This window comes from Orycteropus afer, unplaced genomic scaffold (assembly GCF_000298275.1).
Source record: "Orycteropus afer afer isolate SDZICR_OR568_19922 unplaced genomic scaffold, OryAfe1.0 scaffold00001, whole genome shotgun sequence".
Taxonomy (NCBI): domain Eukaryota; kingdom Metazoa; phylum Chordata; class Mammalia; order Tubulidentata; family Orycteropodidae; genus Orycteropus; species Orycteropus afer.
The window spans coordinates 37,225,564-37,252,183 of NW_006921588.1; the positions used below are offsets into that span (position 1 = coordinate 37,225,564).

General features: G+C 38.0%; 1 protein-coding gene across 1 annotated transcript in view; it reads left to right on the plus strand.

The window, feature by feature from the left end:
- The first annotated feature begins 20,310 nt into the window (after positions 1 to 20,310).
- The window catches only part of LOC103203129 (sodium channel protein type 3 subunit alpha), a 115,351-nt gene continuing 109,041 nt past the window's right edge, over positions 20,311 to 26,620 (plus strand). The window contains exon 1 of the mRNA XM_007948320.2: positions 20,311 to 20,574. Coding sequence (XP_007946511.1) covers positions 20,311 to 20,574 — 264 coding nt within the window. The remainder of the gene's footprint in view (positions 20,575 to 26,620) is intronic.

The following is a 26,620-nucleotide window of genomic DNA, read 5'->3' on the forward strand; positions in this document are numbered from 1 at the left end:
TGTAAATACACAAGTACCACAAGTAACCCAAGTGATTCTTATGCTAACTAGTTCAGAACGACTTTAAATAGTCTTCATTCTCTTCTTAACTAAAGTAGTCCATTTTTTATTACAGTTAATCTTAAATCATGACTTCCTTTTAAAGGTGAATGGGATAGAGATACTATTAAATTATAATGCAGCTTGTTCTGGACTAATTGAAGTATGTGTCCATGGGCAGCAACTACTGTAATTTCCCATAGGTATGTGGGAATGAAAAAAAAAAAAAATTCTAATATTTGGAGCCCAGGCCATACAATGTATTTTCTCCATTCATACATCATACATCATCAGTGATTTTCATAAAAGTAAGAAGAAGGAAGAAAATGCAAGCAAGTTAGAAACTTTGGGATGTTTTCTCAAATTCTACTTTCCTGCCCCTCCTTAAACTTCTTATTCCCACTGCATCCCTCCTAAAATACCACTACTGTGTCTAGGGAAAGCCCTCAGATATTTTGATGCATTTTCTAAAATGATGTTTGGGTTATTCAACATGATACTCATTATACATCAGGCTGGAACCCAAAATATGAAACCCATTGCAGTCAAGTTGATTCTGACTCATAGCAACCCTATAGGACAGAGCAGAACTGCCCCAAAGAGATCCCAAGACTATAATCTTTACAGAAGCATACTGCTACATCGTTTCCTGGAGAGTGTCTGTTGTGTTTGAACCACCGACCTTCCCACTAGCAGCCAAGTGCTTAACCACTGTGCTTCCAAGTCTTTAAATCCCAATTCCTTGCATGCTTAAAAAAAAAAAAAAAGAAGAAGAAGAAGAAGTAACACTTACTACTAATCTTTTGGCTATGAAGTAAGTAACACTGAGGGCTATAAATTTATTTATAATTTAGTGCTTCAATTTCCATTTCTGATGGATATTATTATTATTATTGTCATTTTGCAAAATAAGGCATTGCAGTTCAGAGTTTTAAGTAATTTGCCCAAAGTCTCTCAGGTGCAAACTAATGGACTCAGGATAGTAATGATAACTACAATACTGCTTTCACTGTGAATATCACTGCCTATTGTTGCTAATACTGCTTACACATCCAGCTTTAACAGAAAACATATCTGATACCAATTATTGGCTCAGTAAGGAGTTCTGGTGGTATAGCGGATAAGGCATTTGGCTGCTAACCAGAAGGTCAGTGGTTCAAGCCCACTAGCCACTCTGTGGAAGGAAGATGGGGCAATCTACTTCCCTAAATATTTACAGCCTTGGAAAGCCAATGAGGGTTGCTATGAGTCAAAATTGACTCAATGACATTAAGTTGTTTGGTTTGGTTTATTGGCTTAGTGGTTAAAGCTTGGCTGCTAACTGAAAGGTTGACAGTTGGAAATCACCAGCTGCTCTGCAGCAGAAAGATGTGGCAGTCCATTACCATAAATATTTACAGCCTTGGAAACCCTCTGGGACAGTTCTACTCCATCCTATAAGGTTACTATGAGTTGGAATTGACTCAAGGGCAAAGACTTTGGTCTGGGTTTAGTTTATTACATTGTTGTTGTTGTTGTTATGTGCCGTCGAGTCAGCCCCGACTCATAGCGACCCCTCCTTGGGTTTTCGAGGAAGTATCACTACGGAAGTAGGATTGCCCAACCTTCCTTCCGAGGAGTGGCTGGTGGGTTTGAACCGCCAGCCGTCTGGTTAGCAGGCAAGTGACTTAGCCACTATGCTACCAGAGCTCCTCGTTTATTACATTACACATATATATTGTATTTAATTCTAATAACAACCCTATTTTGCTGGGTATTATTATCCCTATTAACAGGCAGGAAACTAAAATTTAGACTGGTTAAGTAACATGTTTGATTTCATACAGTTAGTGAATAGCAGAACCATACCCATGCTACCATTAAATGAGAGGTAAGAAAGTAGAAGCAGGAGCCAATTCATGAAGGAACTTGAACACTATGCTGAATTGACTATAAGTTACTGAGATAAAGTGGCAGATTTTAATACGGGCAAGATATATATTTTTTTCCACCATTGTCAGTTTGTTATACTGTGGTGGCTTGCATGTTGCTGTGAGACTGGAAGCTATGCCATTGGTATTTCAAATACCAACAGGGTCATCCATGGTGGGTCAACAGAGCTTCCAGACTAAGACACACTAGGAAAACAGACAAGGCCAGTAGTACTTCTTAAAAAATTGTCCACTGAAGACCTTATGAATAGCAAAGAAACACTGTCTGATATAGTACCAAAAGATGAGCCTCTCAGGCTGAAAGGCACTCAAAATGCACCTGGGGAAGAGCTGCCTCCTCAAGGTAGAGTTGACCTTAATGACATGGATGGAGTAAAGCTTTCTGGACCTTCATTTGCTGATGTGGCACAACTCAAAGAGAGAAGACAGCTACAAACATCCATTAATAATCAGAACATGGAATGTACATAGTATGAATCTAGGAAAACTGGATGTTGTAAAAAATGAAATGGAGAGTGTAAACATTGATATCGTAGGCACTAGGAACTGAAATGGACAGATATTGGCCATTTTGAATTGGATAATCACATGGTCTATCATGCCAGGACTGACAAATTGAAAAAGAATGGCATCACATTCATTGTCAAAAAGAATATTTCAAATCTATCCTGAAGTACAATGCTATCAGTGATAGGATAATAACCATACACCTACAAGGAAGACCAGTTAATACAATGTTTATTCAACTTTACACACTGTTAGGCAGAAACATGGCTGGCCAGGCGGGTGAATGATTGAGCCGGAGGGAATTATAAGAACTGGTCAAGCAAGGAGGCGCCTGACCAAAGCCCATACCAAACCCCAGCACATAACCCTTGCTTACGAAAGACCCCAGCACCTGACTCTTATTCACAAAAGCCCCCAACCATTTCCTGCCGACTATGTTAATGAAGTGCTTCAATCTGCTTCCCCCATGCTAACAGGGTACTTTAACCTTATTGGTCCCTGTAACACATACCCTGCTCTCACTCCAGTCCTCTAAGAACTAGGAAGAAAATCACTATAAAAAAAACCTTTCTTTCACCTGGGCAGCGTGACTTCTCTGGCCCCTCTCGGGGACCCATAAACCTCTCCTGGGAGTGTAGAATAAAAACTTCTCTTTAACCCCACTTTTGTGTGTCCTCTTCTCCTTACTGCAACCTTACACACACCAACCACTAAAGACAAAGATGAAATTGAAGATTTTTACAACTTCTGCAGTCTGGAACAGACCAAACATGCAATCATGATATATTGACAATTACTGTTGATTGGAACACAAAAGTTGGAAACAAAGAAGAAGCATCAGTAGTTGGACAATACGAGGGCCTTGCTGATAGGAATGATGCTGGAGATGGCATGATGGAATTTTGCAGGACCAATGACTTACTCATTACAAATACCTTTCTTCCAACAACATAAAGGACAACTGTACACGTAGACCACAACAGATGTAGTACACAGGAATCAAATCAACTACATCTGTGGAATGAGATAATGGAGAAGCTCATTACCATCAGTCAGAGCAAGGCTGGGGCCGACTGCGGAACAGACCATCATTTATATGCAAGTTTAAGTTGAAGCAGAAAAAAATTAAAACAAGTGACAAGAGCCAAAATATGACTTTGGATATATCCCACCTGAATTTTTGAGATCATCTAAAGAATAGATTTGATGCATTCAACACCAGTGATTGAAGAGCAGAGGAAGAAAGGAAAAGGCACTAACAAGACAGGGAAAAAAAGACCAAAACGGATGTCAGAAGAGACTCTGAAACTTACTCTTGAATGGAGTGTAACAAAAGCAAATGAAAGAATTGATTAAATAAAAGATATGAATAGAAGATTTCAAAGAGTAGAATTAGAAGACAAAGTAAAGTATTACAACCAAATGTACAAATACCTGAAGTTAGAAAATCAAAGGGGAGGAACATGTTCAGCATTTCCCAAGCTGAAAGAACTGAAGAAAAAATGCAAGACACAAGTTGTGACACTGAAGGATTCTATGGGCAAAATACTGAAAGATATCAAACTAAAATCAAACTCACTGCCATTGAGTCAGATCCGACTCATGGTGACCTCTCCTTGGGTTTCCGAGTCAGTATCACTACAGAAGTAGATGGCCCAATCTTCCTTCCAAGGAGTGGCTAATGGGTTTGAACTGCCAGCCTTCTGGTTAGCAGTCAAATGCCTTAGACATTATGCCACCAGAGCTCCCACTGAAACATATATGAGGCATTAAAAGAAGATGGAGTGAATAGAGAATCACTGTGTCAAAAAGAATTGTTGGACATTCAACCATTTTGGGATGTAGCATATTATCAAGAACTGATGGTATTGAAGGAAGAAGTTTAAGCTGCAGGGAAGGCATTGGCAAAAAACAAACTTCCAGACATTGACAGAGTACCCACTGAGATGTTTTAGCAAATGGATGCAGTGCTAGAGGTGCCCACTCATCTATGCCAAGAAATTTGGAAGACAGCTCCCTGGCCAACTGACTGGAAGAGATCAATATTTGTGCCCATTCCAAAGAAAAGTGCTCCAACAGAATACAGAAATTATTGAACATTATCATTAATATCACACTTAATTAAAATTTTGCTGAAGATAATTCAAAAGCAGTTTCAGAAATACACTGGCAGGAAACTGCAGAAATTCAAGCCAGAATAGGATGGGGAATAAGGGATATCATTGCTGATGTCAAATGAATCTTGGCTAAAAGCAAAGAATTCCAGAAAGATGTTTACCTGTGTTTTATTGACTATGCAAACATTCTACTGTGTGTATCGTAACAAATTATGGATAACATTGAGATCGAGAAAAATAAGAATTCCAGAACACTTAATTGTGCTCATGAAGAAGCTGTACACAGGGCAAGAGACAGTTATTCAAAAAGAACATGGGAATACCGTAGGGTTTAAAAGCAGGAAAGATGTGTGTCAGGGTTGTATCCTTTCACCACACTCACTCAATCGGTATGCTAGACAAATAACTGAGAAGCTGGCCTTCTGAAAAAGAACCAGAATCAGGACTGGAGGAAGAGTCATTAACTACCTGTGATATGCAGATGATACAACCTTGCTTGCTGAAAGTGAAGAAGACTTGAAGCACTTACTTATGAAGACCAAAGACTACAGTTTTCAATATGTATTACACCTCAACATAAGAAAACAAAAACCCTCACAACTGGACAGTAAGCAACATCATGAGAAGTAGAGAAAAGACTGATATTATCAGGGATTTCCTTTTAGTTGGATCCACAATCAACACTCATGGAAGCAAGCGAGGTCAAGAAATCAAAGTACGTATTGTGTTGGGCAAATCTGCTATAAATACCTCTTTAAAGTGTTGACAAGCAAAGACATGACTTTGGAAACTAATATACACCTGACCCAAACTATGATATTTTCAATAGCCTTATGTGCATGTGAGACCTGGACAATAACAAAGACCACAGAAGAATTGATGCATTTGAGTTGTAGTGTCAGCTAAGAACAGTGAATGTACCATGGACTGCCAGAAGAATGAACAAATCTGTCTTAGAGGAAGTATAGCTAGAATGCTCCTTAGAAGTGAGAATGACTAGACTTTGTCTCTCATACTTTAGTCATGTTGTCAGAGGGGAGCAGATCCTGGAGAAGGATATGATGCTTGGTACAGTAGAGGGTCAGCAAAAAGGGGAAAATCCTCAATGAGAGGATTGACATGGTAGTTGTAATAATGGGCTCAAGCACGGTGAGGATTGTGAGGACAGTGCAGGACAGGGCAATGTTTTGTTCCGGTGTACAGGATTCATATGAGTCCGAACTGATTCGACAGCACCTAAAAACAACAACAACATGTATTTTTGGAAATATCACTCTAGTAGCAGAATAGAGGATAGGTTGTTGGCTTAGGGGAGAGGCCTCATCTGGAAACAAAGATATTCATAGATTATGCATAAGAGAAAAACAATAATGAGGTTTGATGATTTGTATTTTAGTAAATTATAAAGAGAGATTTACTGGTGAGAATCCATGGTGAGGTTGGTTTATAGCATTGCATAACTGAATTGAGTAAATACTGTTTTAAATATAAATTCCTGGTTTTAGAAGTACATGTATTGTCCTTTAAAATAATCATTATTGGTTTAACTGGGCTGAGTCATTGTTAACAGTTACAGCTGAAAGGAGTATGATATCAGATCATTATTTATAGGTTACTACTATACTTTGGTTTAGCATACTGGCATTTTACCTCCACTGTCTGAAATTTGCTCTTAGAAGCCATGGAATAAGATCAATCAAACAAGGCTTTAGGTAGAGAGGAAAAGGTGCTGGAAGAGGAGCTAGAACAATGACCCATAGCACCAACACTGACCACACGCTCCACTTCTCTACTTCTTTGGCCTTTGAGGTATTTGAAGAGAAGAAAAAAAGGGGAAGAAGTAAAGAGAGCAGACGAGGAAAGGAAGTAGGAGGTAAAAACAGGTTCTCTGGAGCTCCAGAATGACTTCAGAAAAGAGCAAATGAATGAAGGCTGTCAAAGGGAAAAGATGCCCATCGCTAATCCAGTAGAAACCTCACCCCACCCCAAGATCCTCACAGTGGTTCCTAGCCCCATCATCCCTTAAACATGCCAAGGAATGCTGCTTTAAAGGATCAAACATCTAGCTTTGCAGTAACCTTATTTTCACGGTCTAGGGCTATAAGTAAACAAATGTATTATAACTCAGACTCAGAGCACCTACTTCATTCAAAATGCCAAAGATGCTTGACTAACTTCACTTTGTGGTCTCGTTCTACACAGATCATGGAGCAAGAAAGCTGAAGCCAAGCCACATCCTAGCTCATCGGGGGTGATAAATCTGTCAAAGATTTGTGGCAGAATGGCCTACTGAAAACAAAACACAGAATCTCTTCTAGGGATGTTATACAAACAAATGAGGAAATTCACAGAAGTGGCCTGGAACTTTTCCTGAAGAAGGTGCTGTGACTCTTTAAGGTAATTACTGGGTATAAACCTCTGTTAGGCATTTGACTGATATGCAGAAGGCTGGCAGTTCAAACCCACCAGCCAATCATCTGAAGGAAGACTGGACAATCTGCTTCCGTAGAAATACCACCTTGGAAACCCAAGGAGGGGTCACTATGAGTTGAAACCTATTCGACAGCAGTGAGTTTAGAGTTTGAGATTAGCTAACAAGGGCAGCTATACACTAGGACAAAAAGAAGACCAAAGAGTGATTCCCATCCTCCTCGTTAGTTTGTTCCTCCAAGGAAGTAAACACATAGATGGAGGTACGAGGAAGTTGACCTCAGGGAACAGAATGATGGATGACAAGAAAGAGAGATGCTAACCCAGGTTTTTTTTTTTCTTCCTCTTTTAATAGACACATTCATCCTGTGTATTTAGTAAATTACCCAGGATTGTATTTACCTTAAGTTTTATTGTGTTTATTTGGTAATTGGATCCATTGCTCACCTGTTTGCATGGGGTAAAAGATATTCAATTATGTGATTAGTGTTTGGATATGAACTGAGCTGAGGTCTGGCCAAGTTTGTGAGCCAACCAAGGAGTTTTTATTTGTTTGGGGTAATAGCTGCAACTAGCAGAGAAACTGTCTAAAATTGTTTTTGTCAAGAAAGATGTTTATTGAATATAACAAGCAGTGCAGAGGTTGTTTGGGTCCAAAGGCTGAGTGGTCCATCAAGGGCCCAAGGGCAGATCTGTCTCTGTGATCTGCCACCCTCAGTGTGTCAGCTTTGTCCTCAGAATGGCTCCCGTTATGGTTTTAAGATTGCTGAAGTAGTGCCATATATCATGTCCTAACTCAAGAAAACAGAGTGCTGCCTTTGTGGCCATCTTTTCTTAGGAGTGAAGAAGATTTTTACCGATCACTTTTGGCAGAGATTCATTTACCTCTTGTTGGTCAGAGTTAGATCACATGCTTTTTCCTTAGCCAATTATTGGCAAGGGCCCTGGAAGAGGCAATAAGGTGGAATAGATATTGGGGAGTAAAACACAAATTACTTCAGTTTGCAAATATACAGTAGAAAAATTTAAGACCCAGTGAAACTAATGATGCTGATCTGTCTATTATAATGTGGGCTCAATAGTTGTTATTAGTTACCAGTTGTCTCTCTGAGCTTACAGCTGTCTGGTGAAGACAAAGTCATAGGGAACATTATGTCCTAAAAGCTAATGATTATTTCCAAGATAAAAATTGTTTTGAAAATAAAGATGAGCTTCTGCTTTCATACTCAGCTTTTTTTTTTTTATTCTTTTCTCCAAAAGCATGGCATTGAATCTAGGTAATGAAAGGAGGAAAGATATTCTCCTGTGAAGCAGTTAGCATATTAATAAATAATATTTATATGTCATCAATCATGTGCTTAGCTAATAGGACTGGAACAATGGTAGAGCAAGTCTAAATATAAATTGTATCTGGATATGACACAAGGTTGTCCTTGCTATAGATTTACTTTCCTGATAGGAAAGTAATTATTTACTTGGTTATTCAGACCAATAACAATGTTGACTGTTGAATGCTTTGACAATATACTAAGAGCATGAGGCATATGATATACAAGCTGGCCTAGGCTTTTATTATCCCTTTAAGTAACTCCAAAGTGCTTACCATAGATATAGATGCTGTTGTTAGGTATATGCCAACCCTACATACAACAGAACGTAACATTGACAAGTACTGCAACATCCTCACAATTGTTGCTATGTTTGAGCCCACAGTTGTAGCCACCATGTTATTCCATCTTATTAAGGCTCTTCTTCTTTTGTGTTTACCCTCAATTTTATCAAGCAAGATGTTGTCCTCCACCAGTTCCTTCTGACAACATGTCCAAAATAAGTGAGACAAAGTATCACCACCCTCACTTGTAAGGAGCATTCTGAGTGTACCTCTAAAAGAGATTGTTCCTTGTGCTAGTAGTCCATGATACATCAATATTCTTCCACAACTTCATAATCTAAAGGTATCAATTCTTCTTTGGTCTTCTTCATTTGCTATCCAGCTTTTGCATGCATATGAGGCAACAGAAAATACCATGGCTTGGGTCAGGAGCACCATAGTCCTCAAAGTAACACCTTTGCTTTATCACTTTAAAGAGGTCTTTAGCAGATTTTCCCAATGCAATATGGTATCCCATGATAGCTTGACTGCTGCTTCCATGGGTGTTGTTTGTGGATCCAAGTAAAATGAAATCCTTGACAACTTCAATCTTTTATCCATATATCAAAATGCTCCATTTATCTGATAACAATCCAGTTGTGAGGGTTTTCGTTTTCTTTATATTGAGGTATCATCTCTAATGAAGGCTGTAGTCTCTGATCTTCAACACTAAGTACTTCAAGTCCTCTTTGCAAGATTGTGTCATCTGCATATCAAAGGTTTTTAATGAGTCTTCCTCCAATCCTGATGCTGGTTCTTCTTCAGCTAGTCTAGCTTCTTGGACTATTTGCTCAGTATTCAGACTGAGTAAGTATGGTAAAAGGACACAACCAGACACACACCTTTTCTGATTTTAAACTCTGTGACATTCCCTTGTTATGTATGAACAACTACCTTTTTTGTCTATGTACAGATTCTGCATGAGTTTAATTAAGTTCTCTGGAATTCCTATTCTTCACAGTGTTATCCATAATTTGTTATGATCCACACAGTCGAATGCTTTAGCATAGTCAATAAAATAAAGGTAAACATCTTTCTGATGTTCTCTGCTTTCAGCCAAGATCTATCTGACATCAGCAATGATATCCCTCATTCCATGTCCTCTTCTGATTCCGCCCCGAATTTCTAGCACTGTCCTGTTGATGTACCTCTGTAGCCATTTATGAATTTATATTCAGCAAAATTTTACTTGTATGTGATATTAAAGATATTATTTTTGGTGTAGCTAAAGAGATACATGTTGTTGTTGTTGTTGTTATGTGCCCTCGAGTCAAACCCGACTCATAGCGACCCCTCCTTGGGTTTCCGAGGCAGTATCACTACGGAAGTAGGATTGCCCAACCTTCCTTCCAAGGAGTGACTGGTGGGTTTGAACCGCCAGCCGTCTGGTTAGCAGGCAAGTGTCTTAGCCACTATGCTACCAGAGATACATAGATATATAAATATATCACAAGGTTCCATACATAGTAGCCTCCCAGTACAGTAGGTGACTTATCCTAATTGCATTTCAGCAAGTATATCCTAAGAAATCTCATTTGTAGGCTTAGTGATCCAAGCTCCTTTTCCTATTACTTTTGTTCCTTCACTTACTGCTTTTGTGACATGGGCAAGTTATCTACCTACATGTACGAAGGTTTATTGGGCTGTAAAAGAGAGTGATAATAGTTCCAACATCATAAGATTGTAATGGTTATTAAATGAGCTAATATGCATAAAGTACTTAAGAGAATATCTGAGTCATAGTAACCATTATAAGAATGTTCTGTATTATTATTTAATCTCCAATGCTGTGTCCAAGTAAGCACACTAAAACCAAAAAAACAAAAACCAAACTCACTGCCGTCGAGTCGGTCCCGAATCATAGAGATCCCTCTTGTGTTTCCGAGGTAGTATCTCTAGGGAAGTAGATTCCCCACTCCTCCTTCCAAGGAGTGTCTGGTTAGCAGTAAATGCCTCAGGCACTACGGTAAAGCACACTAACCAGCCATCATTTCAAAACTCTCTTGAAATCTGGAAAATAGTATTTAATTCTGCCCTGAAGATCATCCAGTATTAATCATTATAATGTATTGAGTGCTCCATGTATGCATTACATAAAATACTATGCATTTTGTTATTGATGATATTTGATAAATACTAGACAATGATTAGCACTAGATGAAAAATTTCTTAGAAAAAAATTAATAGTTTTATTTGATAGAAGGTTAAATACTTGGCCCATCATCATGTCTTTTAAATGATGCTATTCCTATGTTGTTCTTGTTGTTGTTTTGCCGTCGAGTCGGCCCCGACTCATAGTGACCCCTCCTTGGGTTTCCGAGGCAGTATCACTACAGAAGTAGGATTGCCCAACCTTCCTTCCGAGGAGTGGCTGGTGGGTTTGAACCGCCAGCCTTCTGGTGAGCAGTCAAGTGCCTTAGGCACTATGCTTCCAGAGCTCCTGCTATTCCTATAGCAGTGCCTTTTGCAGATACTAAGAATACAGCATTTACTTTCCTCAGTAATGGAGCCAAGTTTTCCCAGACAATTCCCTCTCTCATCATCAAGGTCATGAAAACACATCATGGATTTTTCCCCCCATTATCTCAAGTTGTATGACACAGAGCAACTTTCCATCCTTGAAGATGGCAAATTTTCAGCCTTCTGACATAACTTTGTTTCCATGGGAACAGACCAGAACTAATCGATTTTGTCTGCAACATAATCATAAAAATCCCTACAGAGAGTGAGACAGACTTATTAGTACTAACAGGTTATAGACCGATACAATGCACAAAACTGTCTGTTATTCTGCAAAATTATGCAGGGTAAGAACCCATGAGCCATCTAATGGAAACAAAAAAATAATCTTTCTGACTTTGCTTCCAAAATGCTACAGCATATCACAAATGTTCAATACACCATTTTTCTCAAATTCTCATTCATTAACATATATTAGTTCTATACTTACAACATTGGTTGGCTTCATACAGTTTCATAAGCTTTTGTTAGTATCACCTCAAAACCAAAAAACCCACTGCTTTCAAGTCAATTCCAACTCATAACTACCCTATAGGACAGAGTAGAACTGTCCTATAGAGTTTCCAAGACTGTAAATCTTTACAGAAGCAGACTGTCTCATCTTTCTCTTGACAAGCAGCTGGTGGACTTGAACTGCTGGTTATGAGGTGAATGCTTTAACCAGTGCACCACCAGAGCTCCTCGTGTTAGTATCACACATAAACCTGGAAACTGCATTCCAAAACAAAAAACCAAACTCACTGCCATCGAGTGGGATCTGATTCATAGTGATCCCTCCTTGGGTTTCCAAGGCATTATCACTTCAGAAGTGGATTGCCCAGTCTTCCTTCTGAGGAGTGGCTGGTGGGCTTGAACTGCCAGCCTTCTGATTAGCAGTCAAATGCCTTAAGTACTACACCACCAGAACTCATTAGGCTAAAAATTTATTTTCTGTATTTATTCACATACAGCTTGTTGTTGTTGTTGTGTTGTTATGTGCCATTGAATTGAACCCGACTCATAGCAACCCCTCCTTGGGTTTTTGAGGCTGTATCACTATGGAAGTAGATTGCCCCATCTTCCTTCCAAGGAGCAGCTGGTGGATTTGAACCGCCAGCCTCCTGATTGGCAGTCAAGTGCCTTAGGCACTATGGTATCAGAGCTCCCCACATACAGCTTAGATTTTTTAAAATAAAATCATACAATAGTAAGATTCAAGACAAAAATATCCACTAAAATAGGAAAACTCTGTCACAAATAGAATGTATTGTAAGTTTTTCACCTCAGAGGATCAATTTGTGTTTGTCAGTAGACATTTCAGTGATAATTACTTATCTTCTCTGGGCCTCTTTCTTCATTTACTTTAAAGGCAGGCAGTTCGACTAATTGCCAAATCTAATAGGTGTTTTTTAATTAGCATCTTGGAAAATGCTCTTTTCGCGTCTATGTCACTGTACTGTCTTTACTGTCTAACATCTTCTATGTCCCCTCTCTTTGAAAAATCAGTTGTCACAGGAGTCTTGGTTCTTCATTTTTCCATGTTTTTTCCCTAGGCAATATTGTGCATATTCTAAGCTTCAGCTTCAGCCAATGACTCCTTAATCAACATTTCTCTAGCCCTGCCGGCTTCATTGAGTCTCAGGCCCATAATTTAATTACTTACCCAGATGTCTCACAGGCATCTCAAACTGAATAGGTCTCAAACAATTTATTATTGTGCCCTACAAACCTTTGCCACTTCTTTTCTATTGGGTTAAGAACAATTCGTGGCTTGAACCAGAAATCTAGGAGTAAGCTTAAGCCATTACTCTTCTTCAGCCCTCATATCAACTTGGTTACAAAATGTCATTGATTCTTCTCTTTCCTAGTTGTGCCTTGAATATACTCCTCTGGCCACGGTTTGTTTTCTCTGTAACTTATTAATGACCTACTATGTATCAGACACTGTGTACACCTTCTGGGTGCATTTTCTCATTTAAATGTCACATTAACTCTATGAAGTATGTGCTATCATTGGTATTATTATCTCCATTATATAGATAAGGAACCTGAGGATTATTTAAAAAAAAACATCCTTTGAGTCAATTTCTATTCATAGTGACCCTGCAGAATAGAGTAGAGCTGCTCCATCAGGTTTCCAAGGTTATAATCTTTACAACCCACAACTTTCTCCCATAGAGTGGCTATTGGATTTGAACCGCCAATGTTTCAGTTAGCAGCTGAGCACCTTAAACACCACGCCACAGGGGCTTCTGAAAACTGTGAAGGCTAAATAAATTGCCCAAGGCCATACTGCTAGAACATAGCAGATCCAAGGCTGGAATCCAGTTCTGATTCACAAGCCCATATCCATATCCATAAGCACAGTAGTCAGCTCATCTTCTCTTCCTTAAATGGCTGGAGTGGTGTCCAATTTCTTTCTTCTAGGGCAACAGTTCTTCAAGTGTGATTTTCAGATAACTGTGGAACTCTGAGACCCTTGCAGGTAACTAGGGATCTCTGAGACCCTTTATTATTCTTTTCATAATAATAAAAAACCCAACTAGTTACTGTTGAGTCAATTCTGACTCATAGCAACCCCATGTGTTGCAGAGTGGAACTGAGTTCCATAGGCTTTTCAAGGCTGTGATCTTTTGGAAGCAGATCACCAGGCCTTTCTTTTGAGACAGCTCTCTGGGGGTTGAAACTGCCAACCTTAAGTCAGTAGCCAAGCACTTAACTGTGCCACCCAGGAACTCTTTTCATAATAATGTTGTGTGCCATTGAGTCTATTCCAAGTCACACCAACCCTGTAAGACAGAGGAGAAGTGCCCCGTAAGACTTCCAAGCTTGTAAATCTTTATGGAAGCAGATTGCCAGGTCTTTTCTCCTGCACAGCCATTGGTGGCCTTGAACCTCTGATCTTTCAGTTAGCAGCCAAATGCTTAACTATTATACCACTAGGGCTCCTTCTGAATAATACCAAAATGTAATTTGTCTTTTCTACTTTGGTATTTGCATTGATAGTGCAAAATAAAAGGGATAGATTTTTTAGTGACTTAACCAGAATTGAGGCAAGCTGTAGTAGTATCCCTTGTATTCTTCATAGCCACACATGTGCATTAAGAAAAAAATGCCAGTTTCACTTAAGAACATCTTTGATGAAGCAGTAAATATTATTCATTGTATTGTGTTATTTAATCTCAACCCTAGAGAACATATCTGTTTAACATTGTGTGTGATAATGGAAAGGGTACATAAAGCATTTCTGCTACATACTGAACACAATAGTTGTCTCAGGAAAAAGCACTATGTGATTATCTGAGTAAGGAGCTGAATAAGCTACTTATTTTTTCATGAAACACCATTTTCACTTGAAAGAATGACTGACAAACTATGGTTATTCAGACTTTGGTATTTGGCAGATATTTTCTCAGAAGTGAACAAAAGAAAACCTGTCACTTCAGGAAAAGCAACTGACACATTAGTTGCCAGTGATAAAATTTGAGTTTTCAAGTGGAAATTGGAATTTTGAAAAACTGTTGTCTGCCACTAGGAGCTTGACATCCTTCCAATACATTGAGTTTTCTGGTTAGATCAGTGTGATATTAACATTTGTGACTTGTGATATTATTTAATGAAATGTATCAAAATCAGGATGATCTCCATAATAGGATACCAATATTTTCCAAATGATCCTTGCATAATGGTACAAAATAATGCATGCTTAAAAGTTTCATTCAAAGGGCAAGGTAAATCAAAAGTGCATTGATATGGTCATTCCACAGTAAATTAAGAAACTACCACTTGTAGAGTTTTGATGTAGTATCAAAGAAGAGTATTTACAGTTACCTGAAAAGGTGATTAAAATATTCCTCCCTTTTTTAGCTACATATATATGTGTGAGGATTTTCTTCATATACTTAAAACAACATAGCGTAACAGACCGAACACAGAAGCAGATACAAGACCCTAGCTGTATTCTATTAAGACAGACAGTAAAGAATTTGTCCAAATATAAACAAATTCACCCTTCTCATTAAATTCTTCCAGTTGGAATAATATAATATTTTCATTAAAAATATGTTACGTGAACATTCCAGTGTTTATTATAATTTTTAAATAAATTAATAAACATTTTACAATTTTCTGGTTTAATTTTAAAATGATGAATATGGGTAGATAAATTGCTCCAAAAACATAGGCACTTTGGGGTCATCAATAATTTTTAAGAGCATGAAGGGGACTATAACTCTTGGGTTACTCTCTACCTCTCCATTCTTCATACTGCCACCAGAATCACCTCTCTAATAATCAAACTGGTCATGTCACTCCCCATTTATAACTTACCTTAGTATTTTGTTCAAGGGCTTTGGTGATCTATTTCCTGCCAAACTTTCTGGTCCTATCTCATCACTCCCTTTTGTTCAGGCTGCTCTCCACCCATAACGAACCACTTACAGTTCATAAAGAACACCTTTACTCTCTCTTGTCTCTTTATACATGAACATACTGCTCCCTTGCTTAGTGTATCTCTAATGATGTCTTTCTACCACCCTCCCTTTACTAATACTACCAGCCCACTGTCAAATTCAAACTAGTCTACTACTTCAATATCTCCTGCTTCAATATTGTCTCATCAAGGAACTGTCTCTGAACCATATCCTCTTCTAATCCTTTTCCCTGGGGGAGTTAATTTCTCCTTTTAATGTACCTCACACAATCACCTATACTATATAATTGTATTATAATTATTTTCATAGACATCTGTTTCTTCCATTGGACAAGAACTATGGATGCCTTGTACCAAGTAGAGTGTTGATGCATAGTAAACTCTCAATAGATACTTCTTGAATATCATACATATTCTTAAATATATTAAATATTCATGATATCTCTTTCAGCTTTGAAATTCTGTGGTTCCATTTTGAACCATAACCTTTCCCTTGATTAGCAGAGGGGCGCATTTGCATTCAAACACATAGGGTCTTTGGTTTATACCAAAGAATCAAAGAGAACATCTCCTCTAATCTTATCTTTTATGTCCTTGTAAGGATAGTCCTGGAGGAAATTTGGTATTTCATATTTTATGTATATAAATAAATTATAATGCACATATATTCATTAATAATATATATTCCACACTAAGGCATTGGTAAGAATTAATTTTTTAAAGTCTATTCTAATATGAATATGAAATTATGTAAGAGTTCTGCATAATAACCTCACAAGGATGAAGAGAGAAGAGGAGAAAAGTTAAAATAGAACTTCCAAAGAACTATGAGAGGTTTCTAAACAGCAGAGCTCCATGTAAGGCTGGGAAAGGCTCTATTCACTGTGTTCTTTAATATTTCAGCTTCATATATTGAGCAACCCTCATATATCGAGCAACCCCAATACCCCCTGTAGAGGCAAAACACTAGTCTGTCTTCTCTGGATTTAGAGAGAATATCAAAGAGAGTTCTTTACTTTCTTCTGACCAAGATACAAATTCTTTACTGTAGCTATTGATAAGTGAATAAGAAGGTAAAGGTTTATTTCTTTTTAAACAAATTACCTTGATTTGGTGATAGTACCTTGCCCCAGGTCATAAAGATCTATAAAGATCACTGAGAGATTTCTATATTAGGGGTTTATAATGTAATTAATTTTAAAACTTAGGAACCAAAAGATCTAGTTAAATGAAGTATAAGAATGATTAGTTATTTTTCTATGGTGCAGTATTGGCACATGTATGATGAGTTACTTTAAGTTCATGAGGCTTAGGAAGGTGAAATGACAGATTGTCATAGACTGGATATTAACACAGATCTCTGAATCCAATTGCTATTTGTTTTTCATTTCATTGTCAATAAAGAAACAAAAATCAGTTCAACTAAAGGCTCAGATGCAAAAGCAACCTTTCTTCTCCCTTAAGAAAGCAACCATATTGCACAGAATTTCTTTAAGAGATGTGGTCATGACGTTTCATTTTCATTTTCACTTTTAAAGAACTTTTATCCTTTCAATTCAAAGCAGACAGTATGAAGAAGGTGGGTTAGACATCTCTGGGCATTTATGCTTTAAAAATAATGCTTTAACTCCTTCCACATTCCAAAGTATGAGCTGGGATTATGCCACACAGCTTACTGCTGGGTCAACGATGTGGCCATCAAAATTGACATAACATGGCTGAAAACATTCATTCTACTGTATTGCCACCTGCTATGAATGTTGACAACACAAAATAAATAATTGACTTTTGAGTTAAAAAAAAATATTCTTAACCCTCTTGATTTATTCACTGCATGATGGAATTAAACAAAAAGTCCTTCCCCACCACAAAACAATTCTTCAGTAGAATTAACAGAAGAAATGGTTAATTTTTTACAAATCTATTGTTTTACTTTATAATGTCTTCAGAATGTACCTTCACAGAGCAACACATTTATCAACAATGTCAATGTCATATTATAAACAATAGTCCAACAAATAGATACACCTATATGAAACAAGAAGCTCTGGTAGCATAGTGCCTAAGGCACTTGACTGCTAACCAGAAGGCTGGCAGTTCAAACCCACCAGCCACTCCTCAGAAGGAAGGTTGGGCAATCCTACTTCTGTAGTGATACTGCCTCGGAAACCCAAGGAGGGGTCACTATGAGTCGGGGCTGACTCGACGGCACATAACAACAACAACAACAACAAATGAAAAAACACCTTTCACTCTTTGGAACAGACCAGAGAATTAGTAGTTCAGCCATAAAGTCAATAAACATGTAGTTGCTTACATAGTTTTTCTTACGTGAATAAAAGATCCAAAGATTCTTGTTTGTAAACTCAGTATATCCATGCAAATAACTGCCAAGATTTAGAAGGACATTTAGGGATAAACTACTATGGAGACTAAAATAAGCACACTGGCAGGGGATCGGGGACTATGGGGATGGAGAAATGTCACAGATTACTTTGATGCTATAGCTGTAGATCCTTCCACAAAATGGAATGACTGATATATGCATAATATTAGATGTCATTGTTTCTATTTTCTATCTTGATTTTTTTCAATGTGATTTTTTGCATAATGCAAAAGGAAAATAGTCATTGAACCCATACCTGTGGTTTCCAGCCAAACAAAATACAGGCATATGAGTTGAACATTTACCTCAAGTAGATACACTCCTTAGAGATAACAATCATGGGAGAAAGAAGGGCTGCTTATGCACAGGGAGACAGCTCAGGGGACAGGAGTGTATGGAGGAATGGACACTGGGAAGAGGTAACTATGGGGAGGAAATTGGAGGGGAGCTGTTGCATTGTGGTAAACTGTGGTCAATGACATGAGACAAAGTATATGTGAACTGCTATAAGGAAAGTGAATTTGCTCTGTAAATCTTCACCCAAATCACAATAAAATATATATATAAAAAGGAAAATAGTCATTAATTATCCTTCATAATTTATGTAGTTGACTTCATTTTTTTTTTTTTTCAGTTGTATCATATTTCTTGCAGATAGAATTTTTCCCCTCCCTGAGAAATTGAGTAGGGTCATTCCACATGTCTGCCTTCCCTCCTGTCTTCTCCCAGCCATGAGATAGTCATGTGTGAATGTGATTCTCTTTTCTGCACTTCTCAATCAATTCCTGGAGTTCTGTGTTCAGTTGTAGTTATAGCAGGTGATGAGCTTATTTAAAGGAGAGTGGTCTGAATTGTGAGGGTGCTTAAAACTGTAACAGGAAAAATGTCTGGTGGAACTGAAAATAAATAGCTTATAAGGATTGACACTAATATAATGCCTACTATATTCCAGAAACTATTCTAAACACTTAACATAAATTAACTCATTTATTTCTTATGATGCCCCTGGGAGAGTGGCTTTATTATCATTTCCATTTTCTAGATGAGCAATGGGGGGGGGGGGGTAAATTTTCTGAGGTCACATAGCTAATAAGTAACAGAGCCATATAGAACAGAAGAAATGTAACTCCACAATTCATGCTCTTAACCACTACACAAAATGGAAGAATGTGATAATTGTGATGGAAAAGTTGAAAGGCAACAGACTGGAAGAAGGAAATAATATATTCTGTATGGCCTTGGAATCACTTGCTGTTGAGTCATCTCACTGCTGGCAACCTCTCATGTTTCAGAGTAGAATTGTGCTGCATAGTGTTTTCAATGGCTTGATTTTTCTGAAGCAGGTCACCAGGCCTTTCTTCCAAGATGTCTCTAAGTAAACTCAAACTTCCAACTTTCTGGTTAGCACCCAAGTGAATTAACTTTTTGCACCATCCAGGTGCCTCACAATGATCCAAAGTGTGAAACTAAAAGGAAAAAGAGTTTGGTTTACTAAGAGGAAGGAAATATTTCTAAAGGTGAGTCGATTTTTTTTGGAGGCAGAGTTCACTGTCACAGCTGCTGGTCAGACCTTGTCTAGAGGACCAGTTAGCTGTCATTGATACTGACAACCAGAGGAGTAGTTTGGTTAGCTGACCTTCAGATTTTATGAGTCTGGAGTTAACCTCAATAATTTCATTATCATCAGTATTCTTTTATTTGGGGAGTAAGTTGCAGAGAAAATAAAAGAGAAATAATGAGTCATTAAGCAATTTGATTGGCAAGCATTTTTGCATTAATATTTTACCAAGAAGTTTATAATACTATGAGTCCCTGGGTGTACAAAATAGTTAAGTACCCGACTACCACCACAAGGCTGATGGTTCAAACGTACCCATAGATGCCTGGGAAGAAAGGCCTGGCAATCTGCTTCCAAAAGATCACAGCCTTGAAAACTCCATAGAGTGTAGCTCTACTCTACACACATGAGGTCTCCATGTGTCAGAATCAACTTAATGACATTCGATTTGATCTTTTCCATTATTATATATACTGACTCAAAGATCTCAGAACAAATTTTAGACAAATTTATGAAGCTGGTTTATTGAAAATTAGATTGAATGATGATGTGTTCCAAGGAAAATATGCAGTGCAGGACTGAAAGCATTACTTAATGTTCACAACTTAAAAAAAAAAATACTAGTAGAGAAACTGAATGATAGCCTGGTTGCTTTTCTTATACCCTTCTTACAGCTTGCTTTCCTGTCATGTCTTTCGTCTTTATCATAGGCAATTCTCATGCAAGAAGCTAAACGTAATTAAACGTGCAGGATGAAAAGATGGCACAGGCACTGCTCGTACCCCCAGGACCTGAAAGCTTCCGCCTTTTTACTAGAGAATCTCTTGCTGCTATTGAGAAACGTGTTGCAGAAGAGAAAGCCAAGAAGCCCAAAAAAGAGCAAGAAATTGATGACGAGAACAAACCAAAGCCAAATAGTGATTTGGAAGCTGGAAAGAACCTTCCATTTATTTATGGAGACATTCCTCCAGAGATGGTGTCAGAACCACTGGAAGATCTGGATCCATACTATATCAGTAAGAAAGTGAGTGTTGATGTTATACTTCCTATAGCTAATTTTTTTCCTCAATGTGATTCCTTTAATATAATTGGGGGGGGGGCATATACACATACTGCGCCATATTTTGTCTCCTATTAAAAACTTTCTAATTATCTTTATTTTCTAATTATCTTTATTTTCACTTACTTTTAAGCACAGTATAATAAGCAGAACAATTTATATGAAATGAAGTCGATGGTTGGCTACTATGAAGAGGCATGAATAGATGAACAACTTCTAGTTTCACAGGATGGTTAAAATTAAAACTGACAACAAAGGAAAGCTGTTATTGCTGACACATTTAAGTACACAGAATAATAGAAATGCAAAAATAGTCATGGGCAGATATTATACTTCTTATTTTGGAGCTCTTGTTTTGGCTTGAGGTGTTTTCAACAATAGATTTGCATTTTAGAGGGTAATAAACAGCAGACTCCTATAGGAAGGTAAGGAGCTCTGGTAGTGTAGTGCCTAAGGCACTTGACTGCTAATCAGAAGGTTGGCGGTTCAAACCCACAGCCACTCCTCAGAAGGAAGATGAGAAAATCTACTTCCGTAGTGATACTGCCTCGGAAACCCAAGAAGGGGTCGCTATGAGTTGGGTCCAACTTGAAGGCAAATAACAACAACAATAGGAAGGTAGGAAGCTCTGGTGGTATAGTGCCTAAGGCATGTGACTGCTAACCAGAAGGCTGGCAGTTCAAACCCACCAGCTACTCCTTGGGAAGGAAGGTTGGGCAATCTACTTCTGTAGAGATACCACCTCGGAAACCCGAGGAGGGGTCCCTAGGAGTCAGATCTGACTCCACGGCAGTGAGGGCTTTTTTTTTTTTTTTTTTTCCTAGTATAGGAAGGTAAGGAACTCTGATGGAATAGTAGGTAAGGCTTTTGGCTGCTAATCAGAAGGTCAGTGGTTCAAACCCACCAGTTGTTCTGTGAGAGGGAGATGAGGCAATCTACTTCTGTAAAGATTGATCGCCCTGGAAACATAATGGGGTTTGCTATGAGTCAGAATCAACTTGATGGCAGTAGGTATTATATGAAGGTAAGGAGTCACTGGGTGGTGCAAATAAGTTAATGTGCTCAGCTGGTAGCCAAAAGTTTGGCAGCCCCAAATCCACCCAGATCTCCATAAGAAGGAGAGCCTGGCAGTCTATTTCCAAAAAAATCAGCCATTGAAAACTGTGAAGCACAGTTCTACTCTGGTACATACAACGTTACCATGAGTCAGAACTGAGTCAACGACAACAGGTTGTTTGTTTTAAAATAAGAAGTTAAAGCATTGAGAAGAATATTCTCCCAAAGATACTTTTTTGGGAGTCTGTTTACCTTATTTAATATGTCACATTCTGAGACACCTACATATTGTTAAAACATCACATTGAGGGAAAAAAAAAAAAGTCAAGAAGACAAACTTTCCAGTTTTCTCCATCTATCTATGATTTAAGTCATCAATTTTGACCATGTCTTCTTATTGCTAAAATAACCATATAGCTCTGTCAGAATTAGCTAATTTTGTTGTTAAATCAGCTGAATGGTATTTTATAGGAAATATAAAAAAGGATGATAGACTATGCTTTCTCTTTTGGTATTTTGGCATCTTACACTACAATTTTTATCTCACATTCACAAACATAAAAACAGGTCTATATAGAAACTAAGGATAAATTAATATCACTGTGAATTGATTGCATATGGAGAAAAGAAGATTCTGAACACAACACCTTTATTAGTTGAGGCTAGCCCTTTTAAAAATAATGGCTGAAGAAATTGCCTTTTTTAAGCAATATACAATTTAACTCTGTAAGATTGGCGTTGTTGTTGTGCGCCCTTGAGTCGATTCCAACTCCTAGCAGCCTTATAAGACAGAGTAGAACTGCTCCATAGGGCTTCTTAAGCTGTAAATCTCTACAGGAGCAGGTTGCCAGGTCTTCTCTCTTGCAGAGCTGCTCGTGGGCTTGAACTGCCAAATTTTCAGTTAACAGCCAAGCATTTAACCATGGTGAAACCAGAATTCCTACCTTTAAAAGATTAGTAATGGCTAAAGGAAATGACAGTTAACCAACTAGGCATGGAACAGGCCTCTATTGATCTAAAGAAGTTCTTCTCAAACTTGCAGGTTCATATGCATCACCCGAGGATCTTGTTAAAGTGCAGATTCTGACTTCTTGGTCTGGGGTGAGGCCTGAAATCCTCAATTTCTAACTAGTTCCTAGGAACTCCAATAGTGCTGGTACATGGGCTATACTTTGAGGAGCAAAGCTCTGAAATGCTTTATTTAAAGTCACAAAACAAATTTAAATAAGCAGGTTCTTTCTTTTTTGCTTTTTAGCTAATTTCATGAAAAAACAAAAGAAAACTCATTTCTGTTGAGTTGATTCCATTCATGGCGACCCCATGTGGTACACAGTAGAACTGCTCCATATGGTTTTCTTGGCTGTGATCTTTAAGGATGTAGGTCACCAGGACTTTCTTTCCCAGTGGTGCTGTGTGGGTTTGCATCACTAACATTTAGGTTAATAATCAAGTGGAAACCGTTTACACCACTCAAGCACCTCAGTTTCACGAAGGGTGGTATTTAATATATAGTCATATAATTATAAAAGTAATTTATTCCAGTAATTTAGTGTAGAATTAATAAAGAAATTTTTGAAATTTAATTACTATATTATTTAACACACACACTGATAATGGTGAGACATCACCCAAAACACGGGGAAAATTCTCCTCTGAGATATATTGAGTCAAAGTTAATATTTGCAAAGATACCTTCTAAAGGTGGAAATGGATTACTTTGACATGATTAAACACACACACACACACATATATATATATATATATATATATATGAAGGAAGGTTGGACAATCTACTTCCATAGTGATACTGCCTAGGCAACCCAAGGAGGGGTCACTATGAGTCGGGGCCGACTTGATGGCACATAAACAACAACATATATATTACTTGAAGAAAGGAAATGTCCTTAAGAAAAGGAATTGATCAACTTGGAAGCATTAAGAAAAAAAGAAAAGAAAAGCATAAAGGCAAACATTAGCATTACTGAAGAGAGAGTCCTTAGACAGATCTTTAGCAGTAGGACTGAATGTACTTTCCTCCCAAAATCAAAGCCACCTCATTTGGAGAGAGCTACGTGGGACTTCCTAACTAAACCGTCTGCACCATTTGACTCCATCTCAACAAGGAACATTGTGATTATAAATTTGTCTTTCCATGCAAAGCTGCTTAAAAGGAATGTGTTGATTATGCTGATGCAATTAGTTCAGTCTATATAATAGTAATATGTCTCAGTGTAGACTTTGACATCCTGATTTTATACATCACATTTTTTAAGTTTGTTCTCTGTTGGAGTCAGTTTTTATTGCCTCCAAGGAGGAGAGCCAGAATTGAATCCTGATTTATTATTAGTGACTGCATCCCATACTGGGAAACATTTAGACATACTCCTTGCTGTCAGTTACACTACTTTTCCTTATGAACTATCTATAAGGATAAAAGTTGCAGTGCTATTGAGGAAAAAGTTAGTTGTTTGATACTTAGGATAGAAGGGGTTAATGTAAGAAGCTGATGGAAGCAGCACTGGAATTTTAAAATGATATGAAATTTATGCTAATTATATGAAATAATGGAAGTAAAAGTCACTTTTAAAACTGTAAGGCATTAGAGGAGTCCATGGATGATGCAAAAAGTTAACCTCTCGACTACAAGTCTGGAGGTTGGTAGTTCGAACACACTCAGAGGCATCTCAGAGTACAGGCTTGGTGATCTGCTTCCAAAAGGTTTTCGCTGAAAACTCTAAGGAGCACAGTTCTACTCTGACATACAAGGGCTCATCATGAGTCAGGGTATGAATCGTTTCCATGGTAATTAAAAACAAGAACAACATTTTCGCTGCCATTAATTAATGATATATTTTCATAGTTAATTTACTTAGATGCGTAATATCCTTATGCATGTTTAATGTCATTTAAGTTGACCAAGGTAATAGCTTAGGAATAGTGACCGTAATAATGATTGCAGCTAGCACCTTTTCTCATTCATGTCGTGCCAGGCCCTGTTTGAGTACTTTAACTGACATAACTCATTTAATATTCAAATCACCAGTGGAGCAAGTATAATATTAGCCTCATTTTACAGATGGGGAAATGAAGTCCAAAGTGGTTGAGTATCTTGTTCAAACTCCCACTTCCTTAAGTGGTGGACCTAGGACTGGAATCCAGTCAGTCAAGCTTCAGAACCAGAACTCTTAACTAGTAAACAAAACTATATAGTCTTTAATAATACAGTAAAAGAAAATGTTAATCAGTTGCACCATTTTTTAATTCTTTGATTGACGGGATCCTACTCTTTGCCTCCTCACTCACTGACGTGGAGTCGGGTCCACCTTATAGCGACCACTCTTTGTGTTTCCGAGGCAGTATCACTACAGAAGTAGATTGCCCCATCTTCCTTCCAAGGAGTGGCTGGTGGGCTTGAACCACCAGTCTTCTGGTTAGCAGTCATATGCCTGAGGCACTACACCACCAGAGCTCTTCTCTTTGCCCCCAGCAGTAAAGAATTCTAGTGAACTTGTAAGATATGCATTTATCTGGGAAAAAGAAGCAAGCAGGATTGCATAATAGACAATAACCAGTTTAACATACTGCCAGTTATAGCACTGCTAACCTTAACAGCAATATGTCTGTTGTTGTTGTTATGTGCCATCCAGTCGGCCTGACTCATAACGACCACTCCTTGGGTTTCCGAGGCCATATCACTACGGAAGTAGATTGCCCAACCTTCCTTCTGAGGAGTGGCTGGTGGGTTTGAATCGCCAGCCTTCTGGTTAGCAGTCAAGTGCCTTAGGCACTATGCTACCAGAGTTCCTAACAGCAATATGTAGTGCCGATTTTTTTTTTTTTTTTTTTTAAAGTCACATAATTACTTTTCATTTCTTGGAAACCAAACTTTGGAATTGGCCTTATGCATCCCTCTCCCAATCATCTGTCATTCTCCCAAGCACTTTTCAGGTTAGGTACATCTCTTAGTAAATGCAAAATCCTAAATTTCAAACTTCTTTCTTATAGCTCCTTCAATATACAGGGACTTTATTACATTATTCCTCATTTCTCAGAACTCAAGGATTTATTTTTATCAGTTTTTATTCTCCAGAAATAAGCTGGATTGTGTTAATAAGGCCTGCTCTGTTCAAGAACCTGTAAATTCAATGAAGATGCCTTTGGCTTGTCAGTATTAATTCCATTAGCATCACCAAGGCCAACATTGCAGAAGGAGCAGAGAATTCACTGTTCAATGAGTAAAAAAATGTTCACTCTGCTTTTGGAGATCTTTCAGAGCAAAATTTTCTCCTAATGTTGCAAGTGGCAATTGCTTTTTCAGGAAAATTACTTTTAAAAAAATATATGAGTAAACTCAAATTCTGGTGGACATTTGTATGTTACTGCTATCATTGAATGTCCACATAGATTTTAATTTTTTGCTTTGCTTTAGGCAAAAGTTTACATAGCAAATTAGTTTTCCAATCAATAATTCATACATAGACTGTTCTGTCACTTTGGTTACAATCTCCACAATGTGTCAGCACTTTCCCCATTTTCTCTCTGGGTTCTCTGTCCCCATTCATGCAGCTTCCTTGTTCCTCCCTGCCTCCTCAATTCTGGTTTCGGGTAAATGTTGCTCTTTTGGTCTCATATAGTTGATTGTTCTAAGGAGCACATTCTTCACATTCTTGTTATTATATTTCAGGTTCATGATTATTGTCTGAGATGTGGCCTCCCAGAATATCCTGAATTTCAAATTAGAAGGCTATTTTAGGGCAATCATCTCAGGGGTTCCTCCATTCTCTTTCAGACTAGTAAATCTGGCCTTTTTCTTTCTTTCTTTCTTTTGTTTTCTTGGGTTGTGTGTGTGTGTGTGTGTGTGTGTGTGAGTTTGAGTTTTAGTCTACATCTTTTACCCATTCTAGCTGAGATCTTCTATTGTGGTCCTGGGCAGCATCAATGGTAGTGGTAGCTG